Here is a 23,865-nt window from a genome sequence, read left to right as displayed (position 1 = left end):
TTGGAAAATAAGCCCTAGTTGTGAAAAAAAAATATATAGGATACTTACTTAAAAGGCTTGGGCTGGGTCCTTCAGCTGCTCTCCGGGGCTCTGCCACGCATCCTGCAGTCCTCGTTCGCCCACAGATCACTTCCCACCTCCAGGAAGCAATGGCTCTAACTGGCTGAGCAGCACTCAGGAACAAATCAACAGCCAGTGCGTTGTGGAGCCAGGATGTGGGAATTAGCTGAGCCGCAGCATTACATTTGCCGATTTATAAACCCCACCTCCACAATGCGATGGCTGTGATTGGTTCTTCAGCCAATAAATGCAGCGCTGGATGAACTAATCAAAGCTGTTGCATTTGGTTCATCCTGCGCTGCATTGGTTGGCTGAGCAGCACTAGAAGAGCAATCCGAGCCATTTATGAATCCCGCAAACTAGGAAGTGATCTTCTGCGGGCGAACAAGGACTGCAGGACGCGTTGTAGAGCTCCAGGAGGACCCGGCCCGAGCATTTTAGGGAAGTGTATGTGTGTAATATATATGTATAAAAATAAATAATACATATATACACACACGCTTTTTTTTTTTTTTTTTGAGTGCACCTAGGGCTTATTCTGAGGGTAGAGCTAAACCTTCCCGCAATAAAATCGGCTAGTAGCAATGCCATGCGTCTTTTCTTCCGAAAAATTGCATGGCTGACACTACAAAATTGTGGGGACAAAGCTGCAATATCACCACGATTTTGTAGTGGCGATATCGCTGTCAACTGTATGAAGGAGGCCTAAAGGGTTAATAGCTGCGATCAGTGTCTTTCCCGGTATTCCTCTGCCTCTGTGGTATAAAACAGCCAGCACTCACATTGCATCGAGTGGGTTCTCTCTCAAGCTTGTCTAAAAAGTCTGACAATGACTTGCAGGAATGTTGCCTTCCAATAAGTGGCGCTGCAGAGGTTCCATCTTCCTTATGCACAAAGCCGGCTGAAATCCACACATACAATTTCATTTTCCCCTCTTTTACCCCCGACCACCACCCCACCCCGGGCGGCCATTCTTCCATTTCTCCTTTATGACTAAATCAATCCAGTTCTGACGAGGCGGCACGCTTAAAACACTTTAATAAAATTGGACGCTTCAAAAGGAGAGAATGTCAAGTTTCACATAATTCATTTAATATGCAAAGATACTTAAGGTTTCTCAGTAACGGCCCCGTAGATAGTTTAGATGGAGGTCTCATACACAGTATGCTCGTCTGCACAAAGGGCACCAATTATGGCTTAGCTCTAAAACAGAGTTCTTGTAGAAGGAATGCTTTAGAAATGGGTGAAAAGAGAAATGCTCCACCTAATACAGAAGATATTCCGGATATCTTTTCTTTTTTTTGTTTTTTTTGTCAGTGTGGAAACACATTCACCAATGTACAGGCTGCAGGTGTAAACCGGAAACAAAAAGGCATACTAATGCTGACCAGAAATTGCATAATTTAACATTCATATCCAAATAGGTCGCCACAGCCGCCACGGAAAGCAAGAGAAAAATGAATTCATAGACAACTACAATCACAATCTTTTTATGCAGTAAGTAAATGCATAGTAAGACAATTTTATCCTTTTTTCATCTTTTTTTTTTTTTTTTTAAATAAAGTTTTTGTAAAATCATGGATGGTTCCCTTTAATGCATTCCAACCCCAATGCCCATAGAAACTTGTTTTACAACCTCCGCTCATACTTCTCCCAAAACTTAAGCCGGATTCTCCTTCTCAAAAAAGTAAATAAATTATGCCGTAAAATGAAATAAAACTCAAATCTTACAGTATGGACTCTTTACATATATATAGATAAAAGAAAATCTGCAGGTTATTTACATTTCTGGATACAAAGTAGCTCTCGGGTGCAGTAAGTAAGCTTAAAAACGGGACTCGAGTCGTGTACAGGGACGGCAGCCATTTGTTTTTTCAAATGGACAGAAGAATGCATCCCGTAGATGCTGCCTAATGGTGTTGTCCAGTTGTAAACTGGGATCATCAATAGTAAATGAGTAGGGGTCTGCGGTTGAGACCCCCCACTGATCAGCTGCACTTGTGCAGTGAGACGATTTCTGCGGGAAGCAGACAGCTCCGTTTCCACTGCAGTGGAAAAGCTTAGTACTGCGGGTCAAGCTCCTATTAAAATGAATGGTCTGCAATACCAAGCCTGACCACTGAAAGCAGTCACCTTCCTGCAGACATCTGCTCCTTGTACAAGAACACTAAGCCTGGCAGACAGCTGATTGGCAGTGTTCCCAGGTGATGAACCCACACGGATCTACCATTAATGACCTATCCTAGAGATAGGCCATAGATAGTTTTCAACTGGACAACCCCTTTTAAAGCAACCTTCCACCTTTATACACCACACCATTCTTGGGTCCAAAATTCTGTGCCAATAACCATAGGGACGCAGTGTTTTTAAAAAACTTCTTCCCATGTGCACTTTCCAAAAACCTGGCCATAGCAGCAGGGCATCAGCTATAATATACAACTAACACCCACTGTGAATGGTGTGGGCACAGCTCCCGAGCCTGTACCATAGTAGTTTGGTGTGGTAAGGGAACTACTCGCTCATGACGTACTATTATAGAGCGCCGTAGGAAGCGGTTCAAGAAGTTGTCCAGTTACTGGACTAGACTGCTGCTAAAGATCCAACTGTCTTAAAACAACAAACAGAGCAGTATTTACCCCTCCTCTGTCCCAGCAATCCGGCACTGCTGCCCCACTGTCCTCCCAATGATTGTTGTGGAAGATCATGTTAGCAGAAGTCACCTCAGCGCTGCAGCCAAGCAGAGGCTGCAGAGTCATCACCCGTTCTCCTGGCATCAGCACTTACATCTTGGGTACCATGATGCCAGGAGTTCAGACCGGTGGAACTGCAGACTGACTGACTACAGAGATCAGGTGACTTCCAGAATTACTGTGAGGACGGCGGGGCAACAGCTCTGGATCCTTGTGGAAGAGGACGGGTAGGTACAGTGTTAAGAAAATTGTAGATCAATGAATCAGTTAACTGTTTTTGCTATTAGATAGTAGACTAGGAAGATATAGCATCCTGCTAGTATAAGTAGTGAAGGGGTTAAAACTAAATCTTTTCTATATACCAATGAATGGTATGGATAGAGACAGACAGAAGATAAGATAATGTCTCCCAGACCCCCCCCCCCCTTGCATTCCTTTTCACCAAATTCATAATGGTTTCATTGTAGGTTATAGTTACACCTTAAAGGTGTAACTTATGTTAAGCATTTTAGTTGTACCCTATCATGTATCCTTATTAATGTTGGAGGTATGTACTTTTCCTGTGATGTCATTTATGGTATATAAACCACATACACCTTTGAATACATTAGAAATCATTTGATACCGCAACAAGGCTGGTGTGATTTGTATTTCTCCTAGGTCCCCAGACTTTTTCCACAAGATCTGGGATTGTCTTCTTCTTGGTAAACAGAAAAATTCTCCTTACATACAGCTTTTTATTCTGTTAAGGCATTTGGAGCTATAGCAGCAATGCTGTCTGGTATATAGTGGTCAAACCCTTCTGTATCCCCTGTATAAGCATAGATTAACACTTACAGTAAAAAAAATCCAGTCCAAACCACTATAACAGTTCATGAAGGACAAAAAGGTTTTCTTTTTCCATCCTCCAAACATTTTCATACGCCCCATTACATAATTCTGAATACGGGGGTGGAGATTCGTTCTCTGTTCAGGATTGTCAGGTCTTTGAGTAGAGAGCGGTTACAAAGAGCATCTCTCTCTGGAGGACCTGTCCTGTACCAAACACACAATCTAATCAACAATGAATTGAATGGGTGCTGTGCACTACTTTCTTTGTCCTCTGGAGGCTCTGCAGGGAAACACTTACTGCCAGAGTGCACCACAGATTACAGCTGATTGCTGGGGGACAATTTATGATCACAGTATTATCAAGGGACCCTTCTAACATGTAAGTATTGTCCAAAGCAGCACAGAATTTTGAACCCAGTTAGAAAAAAACTAGACATTCACTAAAATTTTAATGCACTAAGAAAGTCTATGCTCATCACACATACCCATGTAATGTCTAGTGGATTGATAAACTACATTCCCAGAAACAAAAAATGGCTGTCTTCCCTTACGGTATAAGTTGGGCACACATTAAAGTTGCCCATAATCATAAGATAACAAGCAGCCTCCTCCCATACCGCCCCCGCCATGGACATGCCTGTTCAGCTCAGCCAAACGTATGTCAATTCATGGGGGCGGGGTGGGGGATGGATTATTAGGGACAGCCTGCTCATTCTCCCACCGAGAGCGGACGCCAGCGAGGCTCTGCCTGTATTAATCTATTGTGTACGGTCAGCTTAAGACACTCCTTGACGGGATTTCAGCCTCTGGTTTTACACAAGTGCCAGCATAAACACTAACTGGAGCTGGATACCCATCGGCTCTGTATATTAGATAGTGAAAATATTGTACGTAGTTTTTCCTGAGTGTGCAAAAAAAACAAAACCTCCCCCCCATAGCTGGCAAATTAAAGGGGTTGTCCCGCTGTAAAGTACTGATGGCCTATCCCTAGGTTAGGTCATCAATAGTAGATAAGCAGTGGTCCGTGACCTGGGAACCCCAATCAGCTATTTGCTGGGCCAGTGCGCTCATGCACAGAGTTGATTTCCTACAGGAAGGTACCCCTGAAGTGATAACTGTACTGTCTAAATCTTGGTCTTGCAAGCCAAGTTCCTATTGAAGTTAATTGGAACCGTGCCTGCAGTACCAGGCTGGGCCATTGCTATGAGAACGGAGCTGTCTCTTTCCTGCAGAAAATCAACTCCGAGTTTTAGCTTGGCGAATAGCTCGATGGCGGGGCTCCGAAGTGACGATCTACTATAAATGACCCATCATTAGGATAGACCATCAATAGTTTACAAGCAGACAATCCCTTTAGTTAAAAACTGCTTCGCTTGTGTCTATCGTTATCCAAGACCACAAACACTTCACCAAGAAAAGGCTTAATTTTCTGCTACCTTTCCAGCCAAGAACAAGATGTTTTAAAGCTAATGCTATGCTACAAATCAGAATCATGCAGAAAAGAAACAAAAACCTACTACTCTACAATCTGCTGCTGGAACACAGAAACTATAGGGTTGATCGCAAGAGGATGATAGGAAGCAGGAAAAAAAAAAAAAAAAATGATTTGGGCTGGTTGCACCAACCAGGTCATCGATCACGGTTCAGGTAAATTACGATCAGCTACTGAATTAGATTTAAGAAAAAACACAACATTTTTTGATCTAAGATTTGCAAAACTGAAGTGATCTGCAATCAAAGGTTCAACCAAGAAGAAATGTATCTCGCATAGTGATTGGCGACTGTAGTCAGCTGATCTCCCCAGCATTTATAGCGATAGTAAAAACATGGCCGCTACCAGCAGCAAACATGGATGCAATTTCATCAACCAGGAAAAACCTGGTTTCAGCCCAGTCCGCCCTCTTGGATTTCCATCAGTTGAACTTCGATCAATGACTTTGATCCGCCAAAATTGGGAGATCAAATCGATCAGAGATTTCAGTCCTGATCGTGGAGCTAAACCGCATCGGGTGATCAAAACATTGGTGCAACCGGCCCTCACAAATATCAAAGTCTGCCTCTTCAAAAATAAAAATAAAATCAAAGAAACCCAAAATGGCTCAAAAAGGACAAACATAAAATGTCACAAGTACTTCAGGAATAAAAATATGAATAAAAAGTTACTAAAACGATAAATAAAACCCTGAAATGTTGCAAACGAACGTATGCAAACTGACTATAGCATCCGATACGACTAAAAACATGGAGGACATCAATGAGCTGCGTATTTACAGATCCCTCAGACTCCTCTGGTGAACTCGTTGACATGATTCAAAAACGGTAAAAGATGTGCCCCGGCCCATACCGTGAGACGGAACGGAAACCAAATAATGAAAAAGTAGTCTTTTTTTGTTGTGGTGGTGGTGGTGTGTTTTGATGACTTGTCCCTGGGCTACTTTAAGTATCCAAAGTACGCGGGTCGATAGGCGAGGACGATTCTATCAAGTCACTGGGAATTCTCCATACTAAAAGTTAATACAAAAATTGTCCTATGCTATATTTTACAAGGGGGGAGGGGGGGTTTGAACTGTAAACTAATGTAGTTTGAGCCGACTGTTATTTCTCCCCAGTTTCCACAAAATAATTTAACACTGAGGTTGGGTCATTCAGAAAGAGTAATGAAGGCATTTAAATCAGATCTGCATAATCCCATTTTTTTGAAATGTCTGGTTGCACAGAGCGTTTTTCCGTGTCGCTTCCTTCCTTTCCAATGGATACTTGCTGAGGGCGTTCTGGTAACTCGGAGAAGTCCGCTGGAAAGCAAACTAAACCCATCTTAGCTTATGTGTTCAGTGCAAGCCCTGACAAAAAGAAAAAAAAAAACAAACCCCAAAACACTTAGTCTAGAGGTCCTTGGAAAATAAGTCTGATGTAACCTTGTTCCCCTGAAAGCTGATGTGCGCAGAATGGACACGCCGCATGGAAAGTGTGAGTACCATGAGGAAGCGGGATCTGGGACCAGTAGGAAGTTGTTTTTTCGGAGCACACATGTCCACAGGGGCTGAAGGCGTGAGTCGGCGGGCCTGCGTCCACATAAAATCCAGCTTCGCATCCTAGCCATAGAGGAACGTAGGGTCCCACAGAACGACACATGGGACATTCCCGGTCTTTACCGTCGCGTTCCTCTTTATTCCCCCAGTTGTGGTAGCCATGCACATGTCCGCAGGTCAGGTAAACCCAAGGCTGTTTCTCGTCGACAACATCCTTTCTTTTCATGCTGGGAAAAGCTAATGTGTTGAAGCCGACGGGACATTGAGGTCTTGCTGCGTTGATTTCCTGCCTCAGGGCTTCCAAGTGTTTCACGGTTGGAGTTCTGGAAAGCCCTTCGGCGGTACGCCATAACAAAGTTGCTCCACAAAGATCGATGAGGGAACCGTCCTGAAGTTCGTTGCTTTCATTTTCCACCTGTAAAACAGTAGGGACTTTAGTAAATTTTAAGGGAGTTGAAAAGTAAAACAAAAACAAAAAAAAGGTTCACATTTGTTTTTGAAGAAATTTAAGGGGGATGTCCCACAAGGAAAAAACATTGACAGCACTGAGAATAGACTCTATTAGGACATCTCAATGTCCCAAGATGGTCTTTCACTTGGGATCCGTTCTATGAGCCACGAGGGAGAGCTGCTCTGTAAGAGGAGTGGCAACTCAGATGGACCAATCATGTCAATGCATTACATGCTCAGTTATTCAAAGTTGGGCTAGCTGCACCTTCCCTGGGAGATGACCGCTGATGGCGGTGGATTAGAGAACTCTTTAAAAAGACTCAAGGAGTGTGAAGCCAACAAAAATTGATTAAAATGAACTTTATTTCAAACCAGGAGGTAACATGTTTCAAGGTTCGCAGATCTCATTGTCCTTGGCTGCTTAGGTACTACCACTAATGGCTATGATTGCCAATGCAGATCTGGCCATAGGAATGTGAAACTATGACAGATAAGTGCCCGATACAGTCTAAATGGGCTGCTTGAGCGCAGATTAGCTGGTGATGACATCACCAACTCATCCGCTCGGGCAAACAAGAAACGTGGCATTCTCAGCTCGTGTAAAAGGGGGATTACTTGATAGTTTGAAATAAAGCTAATTTTAATTGATTCCCTTGGTTTCGCTCTCCCTTGAGTCAATACTTATCAACAGGACACTCCAGAGCCAGTGTCCTTTTCACCCCTTCTTAGGACATCCATCTTTGGTCAACTTGCACACTAGGCCAGCAGCACCTGTTTTACACCACTTAGACTATATTGCATATATATGCGATTACCGACAAACTAGCAAACACTTCTTTGCCGACTGATCATTTATGTGCGGTAGAAAAAAATATATATATATTTTACCGCCACCAGCATACCTCCCCATGTAAATGATGGATGTGCTACCGACGATGAAAACACATGGGGGACGAACGATCATAAATAGGATTGCTCATCCCCTCTATAAAGCAAACCAGCCTCTGTGAAGGTCAGTTAATTAAGCGCTGGTTGGCACTTGGTTCAATGTAAACCATTCAACATGTATAACACCATCTTACAGATGTATTCCAGTGACATTAATATACCCCTAGCCGCAGGAAAGGGGATAACTAGTTGTTCAGTGGGAGTTCAACTGCTGGGACCAACACGATCCCTAGAATGGGGGTCCTGTGTCTTCCGAGAGATGGGCAAAATGAATGGAGCAACAGCATGCATGCTTATCCACTGCTCCATTCATTTCAACAAGAGCGCCAAAAGTCTGATGCCCTCTCATTACAATGAATTGAGGGGTGGACGAGCAAGTCTCTCAAGGAGACACTGGTATCGTGGGGGTAAGTGGGCATCCCAGCTGCGGTGAATAGAGGATAATTTAATGTCATTGGAACACCCCTTTAAGACCTCCCTATCATCAAACTCAAATGGACTACAGTGCGCTGCTGTAGGTCACTCACCCATGCACAATTATTGGCGCATTGTCAGGAATTCCTGGTCCAACTCAGCAGAACATTACTGTCCGTAAATCCAAAAGTCTGCTCAACGCCCGGGGGATAAATTACCTTGACATCCACCAAAGCTCCCCTTCCAATTAGAACTGATCTATGTAAACCCAGCCTTCTGGAGACCAAGAATCACTGACGTCCTACCCAGGACGTTTACGGTGGAGGCCTGCACTTCGCACATCACTAGTCTGGTATGCAACGCCCTCTGCCCAAGACAAAGGCTTAGGGTGGCTTTACACTGGGCAACTATTGTCCAAATAGTCGCTCAATCATGTGAGTGCTGTGTAAATACAGCCACTAACCAAGTAACGAGTCAGAATTTGTTTGCTAGTCGTATCATTTCATCTGACCTAAAAATAGTCGCTGGTTGATAAAAGGGCTTGTTGGGCAAGTTATTTTTTTTTAACTATAGCTGCAAATGTGTTAAAATAGCAAGAACAGTCCTACTTGCCCATCCTTTTTGCCGGCGATCAAAAGCTGTTGCAACCAATCAGAGGCTGCAGTGGTCAGGTGTTGTCATCCTCCTGCGATCATCTGAGCCTTGATGGCAGGACAACACCTCCGATTGGCTGCTGCAGTCAGGTAGTAGCAGTTCTAAAACAAAAAGCCGGACGGCGGGGCTGCAGCTCTTGATCACCAGGGTAGAGGATGGGCGAGTACGCCTGCTTTTGTTTTGTGTTTTGTTACGTTGGACAAGAAATCTTCTGGCAGCCCTAGTTCACATACAGCAGCGGTGTTAATACTGGTTATGTAATCTAGCGCCATGGTCCTTCAATTCCTTGTTTAGGAACAGTTTGGGACCCGACCCCTGCAACGTGAAGGTACCCTTCTCCTGGCATCAAGGCTCAAATGTTGGCAGCCATGATGGTACCTGACCACTACAGCCTCTGATTGGTTGCAACAGTCAGATGGTAGCCTTTCCTAAACAAAGGCTGGGAGGACTACGAGGCTGCAGCTCTTGATCACCAGGGATCGACTGTAGGCAAGTACGACTGATTGTTATTTTAAAAACACATTTGTAGCTATAGTTTAAAAAAAAAAAAAAAAAATCCGACAAGCCCTTAATTATTGTCTGGTATAACTAGACAGTAGTTGGTCTTTCATCAACCACCCAATAAACTTTGCAGGGAGTTGTGCGCTTCAGCAACAACAAAAAATGAGCAATAGCTCTGCGTAAAAAGACAAACCGTAGTTCGTACGTGAACAGCTCGCCGCAGAGTTCTGAGCGATTATTTAGATGATCCTTGTCCCATCTAAAGCCACCCTTATTACATGGAACAATGACTCACCCTATGAGAGATCTAACAAACAGACTAGACAGTAAACCGTTGGTAGGGCATCAATTAGCATTTATCAACCGATGCAACTAGGGGCATCGCTATAAGGGGCACATCAGCAGCAGGCCGCAGTGTCTGGAGAAGACCCTGAAGCTCCTCTGCTACATAAAAACTACACAGTAGTAGGTAGGTGGGTGGCCATGGTACAGATCTTGCACTGGAGTCCAGGAGCCTTAAGAGGAGTTGTGCCAAGTTATAAAGGATAGGGGTTCAATGGCACCTCCATTGATCCCGATGGGGGCTCAGTGAATAAAGTGGAGGTCGTATGGCGCACCGCTGCTCCATTCACATCAATAACAGTGCTTGAGGTTACCAAGTTCAAGCACTCCGGCAATCTCAAGCGTTGTCATTGAAATGAATGCAGCAGCAGTGTGGCTGCGTACCTCTGCTTCATTGAACACCCATTTTCGGCATTGGAGGTGGTTCCAGTGGTCGGACCCCCACCGATCCCCTATATCCTGCGAGTAGGGGATAACGGTATAACTTGTCAAAATTTGGTATGAAGAGTTGTGCCAAGAGATTTATTCCTACGCTTACAGGGTGCTGAAATGACCAATTAGAACACCAATCCCACACATCCCCGTGCAAGTGCGTTTGCCCGCAGGCCTATCAGCATGCCACAAATACCGATCTCAAAACCAGCATCCACGTGGTTAACAGAGACAACTTCAAATGCCAGGCCTTTTCAACTCAATCTGTCAAAGAACAGCCCAGTTATATAAAGGAAAACATGTTACGATGAATCATCATCCAGGATTCGCATTCTTTTTTTTTTTCATAGAGGAACAGCATGTTCTGAGCTCGACAAGATGAGATTCGCTTAAAAACTGCTAAAAATATATTGGTGGCATGAGAAAATAGACCCCCAATTTTTATTTTTTTTTCAAAGAAATCAAAATCAAGTAAACACTTGGATATATTACGGGCGCGCTCCTGAGCGAACGCAGGCCTGACGAGAGACCGCCGGGCTGCACCTACCATTTTGCCCCTCTGTTGGGCAGAGCGGGTTTCTCTCAAGCTAAACACATTGCCGCACACAGATATCTCCCTCCAGACCCCCGGCTTAGAGTCCTCCGTGAAACCGTTGCGTGGATGCATAACCAGGACCCCGTTTGTCGTTAATCCATCCATCTGGCCATCTATAGTCTTCCACTTGGCAGCTTTCTCCTATTAAAAGGGGGGAAAAAAGCCAATAGCAATGGAGTTAATAAAGTAGGTTTTAAATGGAATCGGTCACCAGGATTTTACTACCCAAACGGCCAATACCTGCTGTACACTATGCTACCAAGGGTGACTGGACTCCTGAGCAAGAGTCAAAAGTAGTATTTAACCCATGTGTTAATACTTCGTGGGGCTCCTTTGGCCCTAATGACATTGGATACTCTCCGTGGCATATTTTTTTACTAACATCTGATAGACGTCATCTGGCATTTCCCTCCATTCATCCTGTAAACATCTGGCAGTGAAACATCCAGTTTATCCAAAGATATTCAGTAGCGTTCGGGTCGGGACCCTACAGTCCAGTCCAATCGTGAAGCATTCATATCCTCAAGCCAATGTAAAACAATGTTGAATTTGTAACAAGGCACGTTCTCTTGTTGGAAGTATGGCCGACCATTCCCAGAGTATTACCACATTGTGGGCAGGACATTGTCTAGAATGTCAGGGTACACCTCCGTGTTCATGGTTCTTGTCATTACAACCACCGGACCGAGACTATGCTATGCAACACATCCCCAGACCATAACGGAACCTCCGCCGTACTAACTGGTTGGCACAACACACACAGGCAAAACAAGTTCCCTAGACTCTTCCACATCCAGGTACGGCCATCTGATTTGAGGATACGGTAGTGTGATTTGTCAGTCCATAGAATTTTCATCCATGGCCCAACTGTTCTCAATTGCACCATTGTAGATGGGCGGATGCATTGCACTTTGTTGGGGATGGCTTGTGTGCAGCGGCATAACCTGTATATCCAATAGTGTGCAGTTCTCACCACAAACTATGGCTGACACCTCCAACGGCCGGCATCCTATGTAGCATGGTTTAGGACACGTGACACGCTGATAAGACATGATTCATTCTACTGATCGGAGTGCCCAAATACTTATGGTAGAATATTGGATGTGTGGATAAGGACAGGTTTACAATGTTTTTTATTTTTTCATACTGCACTACCTTTCCGTTATCCAGAAATCTCAAGCCAAACTTTTTCGCGCGGTCTTAGTAAATAAGCCAAGATATCATCACTTTAGGAGGCTCTCCTTCCTAAAATACACCCCATAGGCTGTTTCCTTACCAGTTTTTACAGCCCCGCTTTTGGTAGATATTGCTGCAAACCCCATGTCTTGTGTGCGAATTGTAGCGTAGGAGTAGCAGAGGATCCCGGCAGACTTCCTTGGTCCGTCATGCATACCCTGTTCAAAGAGGGCTTCTTGGTAGCAACAAATGATGCAAGAGTCTCTGCCATTACTGTACAAGATGTCCTCCTCCAATGGCACACGTGCAATGGACCAAGGAAGTATGCTGGGATCCTCGGATACCGCTGCGCCATAAAAACACACAAGGTGTAGGGTTAGGATTTGTAATAGAGACAGGACCTGCTGAGTCATCAATAAAGGAGAAGGGGAGTGGTGAGATGACAGGATCGTGAATATGTCGGACTCAACCCTGCCTCAATAGCATATATAATGGAAGCGCTGAGTCCACTGCGCCTGTCTCTGCCGGGGTGAGTGTGGCGTATATGCGGTCCTCTCCCAACTACTCCTCTCCCACTTGATAGCCGCTCAGCAGGTCCTGACTATTGCAAAAACCCACACTTGAGCCTTGTGAGGGTGTCTTGATGGAGTAGTAGCAGAAGAACCCAGAGAATATCTTTGGCCCATCGCCACACGCACAGGTGGAAGATGACAGCTTGCAGCGTTAAGTGACGCCAGCAACTATGACATCCCTTTACGCGGCCATAGCATCCTCCTCCATCACCGGCGCAATGGACTGCCAAAAGTGTAGCTGGACAGACTGCTGAAGGAACAGTCCAGAGGAGTCTTAAGGAGGAGCCTCTAAAGTGATGTCATCATGCCAATTGCCCCAGACGGCAGGAAAAGTCTGGCTGGTGATTTCAGGATAATGGAAAGGTACTGCAGTATAATAAATCAACATGTCCTACCCACATTCAGTACCGCGGTATTGGCAGTCTAGTAGGAATATCTTGGTGACCGGTTCCCTTTAATATTAGATCTTTTAAAAAATAATCATAAAGTTGATAAACAATTTTCTATTTGTTACCCCAAGAAAGATATTCTTGGACGAGTCGAAGCCGGCGGCATATATTCTTGCGGTGAAGGGAGGGTTTCTTTCGCATATTATCCTGCACGCAAATCTTGAGATGGTGCTTTGAACGGACTGCGTGTCGGTGTTGCTCTGACTTCCTGGAACTGTATCCGTTACCACAAAATCAATAGGGCTTTCTGTCGACCTTCCAATCTAGAAAGACATTACAACAGAGATAGGAATCAGGCGAAGAGGCAGATATGTGGGGGAACGGCTTTTGGCAAAACAATAAGGGTATTATTAAAAATGCCGAACGACAAAATCCCTCTGGAGAACAAAGAAATCTACTTCATCCCGGCACAAAAGGCTTCATTTACTTAAGGATGCGCTTAATTAAAATGGGAGTAGAAATGAAAAAAAAAAAAAAGTATATATTTGACATCTCATATAACACGTAATATACACTGAATGGCCACTTTATTAGAGACACTCATCTAGTAGCGTGTTGGACCTCTTTTGCAGCTATTCATCGTTGGGTCCATCTACAAGTATCTAAGGTTCCAAAAAAAAAAAAAAAAAACCCCCCCCCCCAAAGTCCCCAAACCTGGAGCCTCCCATCAGCAGGATGTAACAGAAACCTGGATTCATCTGAGCAGGTGATGTTTTGCCGCCGTTCAGTCATATTTTTATACTTTTTTTGTCTGCTGGAACATCACATTTCGGTTTCTCTCAGATGGCATTTGCACTGCTTGTCTATCATAGCCCATCCGTGTTGAGGAAAGATGAACTGTACAACCAACGTGTCCAATCTACTAGATTGTTCACGGCTTGTTTATCAGAATGATACTTGACATCCTCCTCTGACCCCTTTCGTTGACGAGTTGTTTAGATCCACAGGATTCCCTTGCGCTAAATGCCTTTCCTCGATCACAACTGCACAAAAAACACCTTACAAGCTTTGTGGTGTACAAAATCCTGGCCCCGGCTAGTCTAGCTTTCATGGCCAGGACTTGCCGGGAGTCGCTCAGATCTCTGGATTTTCCCATCCAATGTAGATTCACGCTGAAACAGATCCACGGAAAATTTGCCACATGGGTGTATGCTGCATACAGATAAGCTTCCATTGTGACAGGGCCGGTGTCTCTAATAACGTGGTGTACCCATTGGTGGTATTCTATAAAGCGTACTGGAGCTACGAGCTTCTAATACAGCCATTTCTTTGCCTTCCATATTGGCTTAGAGTAAGGCTTACCTGAAACATGTCCGTGTTGCTGTCATGTGTGTACTCTACCACCACAGTTTGTGCCCGTGACAAAGTGTAAGATATGCTGTGCTGGTCCTTGTTACTTATTGCCTAAGGAAAAAAAAAAAAAATTTTATTAACCAATGATCGAAATACCCCAGGTCAAGGCAAAAGGAACACTAAACACCTGCAATACATGCCCCATCACAACCAAACATGGGCACACGCCCCGCCCCCCACCTCTACATGCATCCTTGATCGTTCCTTCCATCAGTATTTGGCAGTGTAGACGCAAGTGAACAGCTTGTAACTCTGCGGGATCAGTACGTCTGGGCTTTTAGTGTAAGGAACCGCATATGTTAAAGGGGTTATTCCAAGGGTTAGTACACAAGATATGATACAAATGTCTGACCGCTAGGATGCCCCCGGATGACAAGAATGGGGTCCTGTGTCGTCCCATGTGACTGCAGAGGAGGTTAAGCAGGTGTACTGCCGCCCCATACAGCTCTATGGCACTACCAGAGATTGCCCTTTAACAGTCTACACAGAGATGACGTAGCAGAACACAAGCTCAGCTGTCACTCAGTTCAAACACAGGGACGCAAGACCCACTTTCTGACGGAGGTCTCAGAGGTTGGTCCCCCACTAGATACTTATCCCTCATCTTGTGGAAAAGTAAAAACCCCTTAATGTTCCATGAAATACAGTTACGTCACAGAAGCTCGGTGTTTGTATGGTGGTGGAGTGGGTAATCGATCCCCCTCCATATAAATGCAGTGTGGCTGTCTCGACAGTTGCAACAGGCTGGATCAGCATTGTATGAACTCCAATTGTGGCAATTAACCCTTTATATGTTCCAATTAAAGTCCAGGCGTCCCACATGCAAAAAAAGGTGCAGTATCCTTAAGGGGTTAAAAAGTAAAAAAGGTACCTTTTACATGGTACCAGCAATTGCCCAAATTATTGCTGGAAATAAAGAATTTGCACAATAGTCATGGTGTGTACCTGTGGTCACTGACAGAGCGCTGAGCAAATACAAACTTATTTGTTGGAGTCACTTGGATTGAGCAGAACTAAAAACGAAGCGTCTATCTGGCCGTGTAAACAGGAGCCGGTCAATGAAGGACGCCTTACTGTCAATGTAAGGCGGAATGATCCCCAGCTCGCTTTGCCTCCATTCACTTGAATGACAATTGCTCCTACGTAAAGCACAGAAGCGATAGTCGGGAGCTTATGTGCCTGAAAGTCATCCCATGTAAAATGTGCCTTAACCGCACTTTAAGAAAAAATTTTTGATCAGTGGGAGTCCGTGTGTGAAACCCTCAAGAGAAGGGGCTGCAGTGCTGTATCCCTTCGGCTATCATTGTTGCCGTTTGCCTCTTCTCAGCAGCTGAAGCTGGACAACATCTATAGAAGTCTATGTGTCCATCTGCAGCTGCTGAGAGTAGCCAACAGGCAATAATGACTGCTGACAGACCACAATGCCCGGGTGAGAGCTGCAGCCACTGCGTTTCAGCGGTCTGCAGCAATCTCTGCACTCGGACCCCCACTGACCAAAACTACTAACACGTTGCTTTGACATCTTAAAAGTTTTTTTTTTCTCCTCTTCAGTTCTTCTGTAGAGGACCATTTACATGGGACGATTATCGCCCAAAATTCATTCAAACAGTCGAAAATGAGTGAAATCGTTCCGTGTAAATGCAAAAAAATTTACTTTTCGTCAGCATAAAAAATAAAAAAAGGTCATTGCTGGATCGTGGGATTCTCAGTGTAAACGCTCAGCATAGAATGTGAAGCGCTGAGCGAGAAGCCCGCGAATCAGTGATGATCTCTGCCTGTTTAAACCCATCTTAGTGGTAACGTCAGCGCTCCTGCAGTCATTTAGAAGACTGTCGTCCCAGTCTAAATGGGACATTAGTCTTGGGATAACCCCTTCACTGCTGTCCAATGCACAGGTGATGTCCAAGGACTGCACAACAAAGCTTACACCAAGAAGATCTAACGCAACCAACTGCTCCTACCTGCTGAGACGCACGGTGCGCTAACGTTGGCCCCGTACAAGTTACTAATCATCATAGCGCATGCACAACTACTTAGAACATGACCTCGCATCAGGCGGCTGTGCTGGAGTAGGAGAAAAAGGGAGTTTCTAAATAAAAAGGCATTACAGGACACCCTCTGAAATCACAAGGCTTCCACCGCCTGCCGTGCGATTACAATAGGAGCTCCGAATCCGGGGAAGTGGGGAGTAGTTACCTTGGCTGCCTGCGGCGTACAGGCAATATGAACAGTACTCGGCTTCACCCCATTTGCTTTCAGTCTTTTCAGCAAAGCAAACCTGCTTTTCCTTCTTCCTCTGTCGCCATTAGGTAGAGAGCCATTGTATCTATAGAAATTCAAGAATACGCCACAAGAGGAATTACTAAAGTGATGAAACCGACGACAAAGACATATTGTTACTGTGTAAAGCGCAGCCTTCATGAACATGCGCTGAAATCAGCCTTTTTCTGGGCTAACCTCAGTGATACAAAAGCATTCGGCGTATTAATAAAAACTATCGCAGGACAGTAAAAGGGAGGGGAAAAAATAAAAATAAAAAATTAAAATAAAAAAAAAATAATCCCAGTTTCTGTCTGGCAGTATTACGTGGACCGCCGCTAGTTGCCATGTGACAGCTCCATATACCGGACAAGTCACTGTATACGGATACGCCAACAGGTATAGTAACTCCACATGGCGTCGCTTGCACAAGTGGACGGAACACGTCCGATGGGATGATAAGCCGTGCCATATAGATAACCCCCCCACAGCTCCGCGGTATCTGTAGGATCTTGTGTGTAAATGGCCCTTTCCAACACATCCCATAAACACTCAACTGGGCTCACATCGGGCGAACATGCAATCTTCAGAGCAACTTGTGCCCGATGGCACGGAGCATTATCCAGCTGGAATATCCCATCACTGTGGAGGTAGATGAAGTCCACGAAGAGCTGCAAAGGGTCACCAAGAAGTGAAACGTAGTGGATAGCAGTTAATGCAGTGTTCAGGCGAATCTGTGGACCCAAACCTGTGCCACGAGAACACACTCCACCAACGGTCTGCGCAGTATCTCCTTGACACCTGGGGTCCATGCCATATGAGCTCTACCAATAGCCCACTCACGGACCACGCAACATGTTGCCAGTCCTCTAGCGTTCAGATGAGGAGGCGCTGTGTCCGGTGTTGTGGTGGCAACAGAGGCATCTGGTGAGTCCAACATATCCCATAGAACTGAGCTGCGGACATGCGTGTGGGATCTTCTGCATGGAATATTGCTCGTCTATTCACACAGACAATTTAAGCCAGACTAGTCGGCTGCATTCAGTCAGCACTTGCCATGCCGAAGACCAACTGAATAGTCCGAAAGGCGCAGGATTTACTAAGGAACCGGGGAGGGGGGGGGGGGGGGGGGGTTGAACGACGTATTATGGGGGTTTTCCAGGAAGCGCCCGGCGGGATACACCAGGGTCGGAGCAGGAAGTGCTGCTCCGAATGCTGTGTAGTGGCCGAATCTTGTAATTGCAGGCGCAGATCACAAGGATTGCCTTGAGAGCTGCGCTTGCAATTACAAGCGCTCGTCGCTACACAGGAATAGAAGCAGCACTTCTTGCTCCGAACCTGGTGTATCCCGCCGGACGCTTCCTGGAAAACGTGTCTTCATGTTGCAATAAAGCTGCTATGGTATTTATTTAAGTGTTATGTATATGGACTGTGTCAGCGCATGCGCAGGTAATACAAGACTCACCCCAGTACAATGAGCTCGCCATACTTCACGGGTGCTTTAGCAGGGTGGTTTTCTTGATCAGGAGAAAACATGAGCGTGGCCGTTACTTATACCCCAGTCTTATCAAGAGCTTTGGTGCACTTTTTTCATTATTTTCTCTGCAAGAAAAAAAAAATACAACATGAACAGGAGGATACAATATAATAATTAAATATATACCCCCTCCCAAAATAAGCTGATTAGACATGTTATAGTATTCAATGTCTAAATACACATAAAGCACTGAACATTTTCCAAAGAGACCAATATGTGAAGCCAAAAAACAAGACCCCTTCCTGCAAGCAGATCAGATATAAAGGAGAGGGGCTTCTAATGTTCTGGGGCCAACTGAGAAGCAGCTTGCAGGAGTAGAAACCTTCCTCATTTGCTCCATATCTGAACGACTTTTCACATATTTCTGCACAAGTTTATGTGTCAAGATCTTGCAGATTGATAAATATGGAAGTGTCCTCTCCAAGACCGGGCTCGTACGACCGTATGGTAAAACCGTGTGTTAAAAAAAAAATATATCGCTTTTTACCGGCGTGATTGCGTATGACAAATGTATTTCACGCACGCCGTCATGAACTGGCTTTTTTTCTTCAACTTAAGTCCTATTTCCAAGCAAAATGCGTAAAAACCGCAGCACAGTATTTTCGCACACATCTATAGAGAACAATAGGGCTCTAGCACGTGTAATATGCGGTAAAATAGAACATGCTGCTTTTTATGCACTTATTCTACGCAATGTACAAATACAAATGTGAATGGATCAATGAAAAACAAATCAGATACAGTCGGTCACCAGATTCATCACCAATAGAACACGTATGGGACCATCTGAGATGCCAACTTCAACAACTTACGAGTTTGATCTAGAGGCTCGGTTACAAGAAATGTAGACCAATATGCCGCAGGATACCATAAGAAACCTGTATACTTCCATGCCTGCCTGTGTCACATCTTGCATCCAAGCTCAAGACGGCCCAACAGGGTACTAGAGCCTCCATTGACATAACATAGCGGCTGTTCAGTACTGAACGGCCGCTATTTACACTGAGTGATCAGCTCATCGTTCAGCCGCCCTGCTGGGAGCTAAAGATACTCGCTCCCGTGCAGGTGCAAAAGGTCGAGTATGTGCAGGAACAAGTGTCAGGCATCGTTTACCTGACACTCGTCCCGTCTAAATGGACCTTTAAAAAGGGATTGTACCAAAATTGTAAATTAGACCTCTATACACAGGATAGGGGTATCACTTGTTGATGGGTGGGAGTGTCACCGCTGAAACCCCCACCGGTCTCCAGAACGGGACACCTGAGAATAAAGTGCTGACCGAGCATAAGCGGTCGGCGCTCCATTCATCTCAATAGAGCTGAGGGAAATACTGAGCGGATGCCGGCAGTCCCACTGACCGTGAATGCAACATTAGCGTGCAAAGCAAACTATTCAGTCTCCTCCTCACTGCAGGGGGCGCAGTAACCCCGTATTGAACAATGGGACCCCATTCCTGAGATTGTCGGGATTCTCAGCAGCGAGTCCTCCACCGATCACTTAGTTATCCCTTAAGATAGGAGCTAACTGGCAATTTTGGTACAACCCCTTTAAGTTATGGCCCGCTCAGATGTTCAGCCTGGGTGAAATGCTTCAACTTCGTAATGAAATATGAATTATAAATGAAAGCATGAAAATTACATTTCGGATCGTGTCAGATCTTAAATTAGCAACGGAGATGGAAAAGAATCTGCGCTGAACACAATGTGCCATGCTGCTGGCCATGAGCCGTCTCCGTGAGCTCTCCAGATATCCTTCGGGATTTAGGTTGCCCTCCTCACCAACCACACCACCGGGTTTCAGGGTTACGTGATGTAGAAGCCAGTAGTCACATTTCAGTCAGTGGAGACAAACGTGGGATCGAACATATGGATTTTTATATAGTTGACGGCATCCCGCTCTCCTCCAAGTACTACCATCTAAATATCTACTGACCATGTACAAAAATCTGTAAAAGTAGTGTTTTGTTACTTAAAAGGGGTTTCAAGGCATTTACCATTGATGCCTTAGGCTTAGGATATGTCCACCACTTGTTGCCCCGCTGATCAGCTGCCCTGGATGTCTACCCCACTGGTTAGATCCGGAAGTGTAATAGAAGGCATCGCTCCCCATGGAATTGGAACAGAGCGCCAAGTCAAGAAAGCTGGCTGTGCAACCTCTCCATGCCCACATCCTGTAGACTGACAGCTCTCTCTTTGCTAGTGTATAGGGAGAGAGCTGTCAATCAGCATGCTGTGGGCAGGGAGAAGCTGGTGTGGCCCGCCTCAGAATAGAGCTCCGAGTCAGAGGTCTCATGCACACAGCAGGTCCGAATTGCGCTTGCGGAATCCGGCTCTGACCGTGGCGGGTGACCCTGCATACCTGTGTGCGCAGGCAGCCTTCTTCGCTAGTGTCCACGCGGACCTGTCTTCTTCCAGCTTCTCTGTACTGTGGATGGTCCGCACGGCTTTCTTTGCTTGCACAATAAGCAATGAGACGCAATATTCCTAGTAATCCCCAAAGTGTGGAGCCCTTGGCAAAACACTGATAATGCTAGAACGGTGACTGGGACATTACTAATACTGTACATACCATTCTTTAGTCACTGGGACAGATAAGGAAGCGTCCGCTCAGTACAACGTATGGGCAGGCGTGGCAAATGTAAGAGCGGAGCTCAGACTGCACGGTTTTAGAGGACACCACGGCCAGTCAAAGAAAAAAAAAAAAAGAAAAGAAAAGAAAAAGGCCAGCATAGATGATAAAATGTTGCAGAAATCTCATTACAAGTCAGTGACAGATTGGCTGGTGTCACCCAGTAACCCCGGTCTTAGTGGAAGCAGAGAGCTCTGTACATCATGCAGTGGCCTGTGTTGGTACTGCAGGCAGTGTCCCACTGAACGATCTTAGCAGTGACGTCAACGCTCGTGCAGTCAGGAACACCACCCACCCCCCTCCCCCCAAAAAGGACAATGTTGCAATTTTTCCTGTACAAGTACCGCCCATATCGCAATGGAAAGAAAGTCGCACGGGAATACGGTTTGCGTAAATACAGCCTTACGCAGCAAGTTTACGTCAGCTGCATGCGCAAGTCTGCAGTTTTCCCAACGGTGTGGATTCAAATGAACGGGACATAAATTTGGCGTTGATCCCGCGTCGCATCCACATCAAAATCCATTTTGCCTTCTATTGCTTCATGTCGATGACGCCGCCAGCTGTTCTGTAATCGGCATAGAACGATGTATCCTTGACCTTCGTCCTTGTTAACATGCAAAGGGTTAATGAGCACGTAAGGGCAGCAGTGCATTCATCTGGCGAAGAAACCCACGGCTCGTATCTCCTTAGTGCGGTGTCAAACCAACGTCCCAGAGCATAGCAACGGTTACTACGGGCAGCGCGACGCGGGAGATAGAAACTTAGTTGGTTGCAATAAATCAAAAGGAGTCTGTGGCACAAAGAGCGGCGGAGAAGTGGGAGTTCTTGCACTATCATTATCCGCTCCCGTGAACCATGATTCAGACCTGACTCGGCACCCCGCCGCTTCATTACAACAGACGGAGGGAGGAGGTGATGTATGCTTCAATTATATACCTGTACCATTAATTCCAGTATAGGAATGAACAGAAAGCTCTGGAGAACATTAGTCGGGACACTATAGTGCAATTAGCTTCCCAAAATCCCAACGGAGAACAGAAACTCCGAAGACACAATGCAACTAACGGGTGGCCGTCCTGGTCGGCGGCCGCTTACCACCGCGTTACGGCAGGTAGGATGGAAACGGCGATCACCGATGGAGGTTAGTCAAAGTGTCTTGGATGAAAGATCGAATAGATTTATAAAACCGAGACCATTCATAGAGGTGGGCAACGCGGTCACAGCACTTGGACCTCCGCAGTTCTACTGTTTGCGACTATGTTGATCTGAGTGCCGTTGGCAAAACCATAGCGTCCGATTGTTGGGATTGTAATATGGGGGCTAAAATGTGAGCATTTGTGAATCCGGCCAAAGCAAAACACAAGAGTACTTCAAATAATGCCCTGGTGTCTGGAGGTCTGAGAGCATGGGTGGTGGTGGTGTGGGGGGGTACTTCAAGGGACTCTCCAGCAGTTTACCACTGATGTTCTATCCTCAGGTTGGTCATTAATAGCTGATTGGCAGGCGCCCCCCGCTTGTGCCCCTCTCCGATCAGGCCCGCTGTCACTGCAGACAGCTCTGCTCATACTGCAGCAGCCTGGTTTGGTATTCAATGGGGTCTGTGACTATTACCAGACCGGGCCATGGTACTAAAAAAAGAGATAGGGCTGTCCGCTTCCAGGTCTGTCTACTATGACATTGGGACAGCTATCAATTGACTGGCAAGGAGTCCAAGAGGCGGAGCTACACTGATCAGCTATCCTGAAGGTAGGTCACCAATAGTCAAGTTACTGAACACCCCTTTAAGAGACATACTGTTGACAAGCAAAACAATTTTAGCGGGTAGGCAAGTCTTTTTAAATATAAAAAATTCATTCCCACACTTCCACCAACGTAGCAATAAATCGGTAAACCCCTTTAAGGCCTCCTGCAGGCGGGTGGATTTGCATTGTGAAATCCGAAGCGGGATTCTGCAGCAAATCCAGCCCCCAGCATGCTGTGACAAGACGCGATTTCCTGCCCACGAGCGGAAAAAGGGGGAGAAATCACAGCATGCTGTGATTTTGTGTGGGCTACGCATGGCCGACTTCCACTAAAGTCAATGGAAGCAGTCTGTCCCACGGCCATTATGCAATCATTGCAGAATGGTTGCGGCAGCCGTGTCATCGCCGTAGCGACAGCACAGTGTCCTGTGTACTGCACATGTGTGCCAGCACTTTGGCTGGAGCATTAGCAGCAGAGGAGAAGATGGCAGAGAGGTACGCTGAGGTCACCGGCCAGGCACTGGGGTCAAACTCCGCTGCGGGAATCCCGAATATGGGGTCCGTCCCGCCTGTGTGCAGGTGGCCTATGGCCTTATCTCCACGGGCATAATTAATTTAGCAAATCCGCAGATCAATTTTCCCAAGGGGAATCATTGACTATCAGCAGTTGATTGACCATCCGCGGGGAAAAGCCTGGGAGAAGGTGGGGTTGCGGTTTTTCAGCGCGCGGATGATCCACAGTGCATCTGTGCATGAAAACTCTGCAATCAGCCAAAAAAAAAAAAAAAACAAAACCTAAAATTTAAAGATAATCCACAAATATCCAGGTGGCCTAAGGGCTCAAACCCACAGTTTTACACCACGGGGATAAACCAAAAAAGTCCCCGCTGGCGATTGCAGAAAAACACGTTTTTTATTCCTGTGGTCTCCATTCATACTATATTAATGGAGACCTCCCGCCGTGGAAAAACGCAGTAAAATAGAACATGGCGCGATTTTTTTCTTACTGCATAAATCCGCAGCAGAATCCCGCATGTGAGGACTGAGCTATTGGGTTCAATAGAACCTAATAGCTGCGTTATTCTGCCGCGGGGATCTGTTCATTAGCCCTAAGTGATATAGACCAAAACCTTTAACCCACACTTCAACCCCCCCCCCCAAAGGGGACTCAGGATGGTGCAATATATAGCGATTCCAAATGTT

At 45.6% G+C, this 23,865-nt stretch overlaps 1 protein-coding gene across 2 annotated transcripts in view; it reads right to left on the bottom strand.

The window, feature by feature from the left end:
• Positions 1-1,081: 1,081 nt before the first annotated feature.
• PELI1 (pellino E3 ubiquitin protein ligase 1) overlaps positions 1,082-23,865 on the bottom strand; it is a 49,577-nt gene continuing 26,793 nt past the window's right edge. For both annotated transcript variants that reach the window (XM_066595490.1, XM_066595491.1), the window contains exons 2-7: positions 18,221-18,357; positions 16,693-16,822; positions 14,446-14,547; positions 13,209-13,406; positions 10,899-11,087; positions 1,082-7,025 (exon numbers count right to left, since the gene is read on the bottom strand). In XM_066595490.1, the coding sequence (XP_066451587.1) occupies positions 6,459-7,025; positions 10,899-11,087; positions 13,209-13,406; positions 14,446-14,547; positions 16,693-16,822; positions 18,221-18,291 (1,257 nt within the window). In that variant the 5' untranslated portion in view covers positions 18,292-18,357 and the 3' untranslated portion in view covers positions 1,082-6,458. The remainder of the gene's footprint in view (positions 7,026-10,898; positions 11,088-13,208; positions 13,407-14,445; positions 14,548-16,692; positions 16,823-18,220; positions 18,358-23,865) is intronic.

Source organism: Eleutherodactylus coqui, chromosome 3 (assembly GCF_035609145.1).
Source record: "Eleutherodactylus coqui strain aEleCoq1 chromosome 3, aEleCoq1.hap1, whole genome shotgun sequence".
In the NCBI taxonomy this organism is placed as follows: domain Eukaryota; kingdom Metazoa; phylum Chordata; class Amphibia; order Anura; family Eleutherodactylidae; genus Eleutherodactylus; species Eleutherodactylus coqui.
The sequence above is the reverse complement of the archived record's forward strand: the minus strand, read 5'-3'. Positions and strand labels throughout refer to the sequence as shown.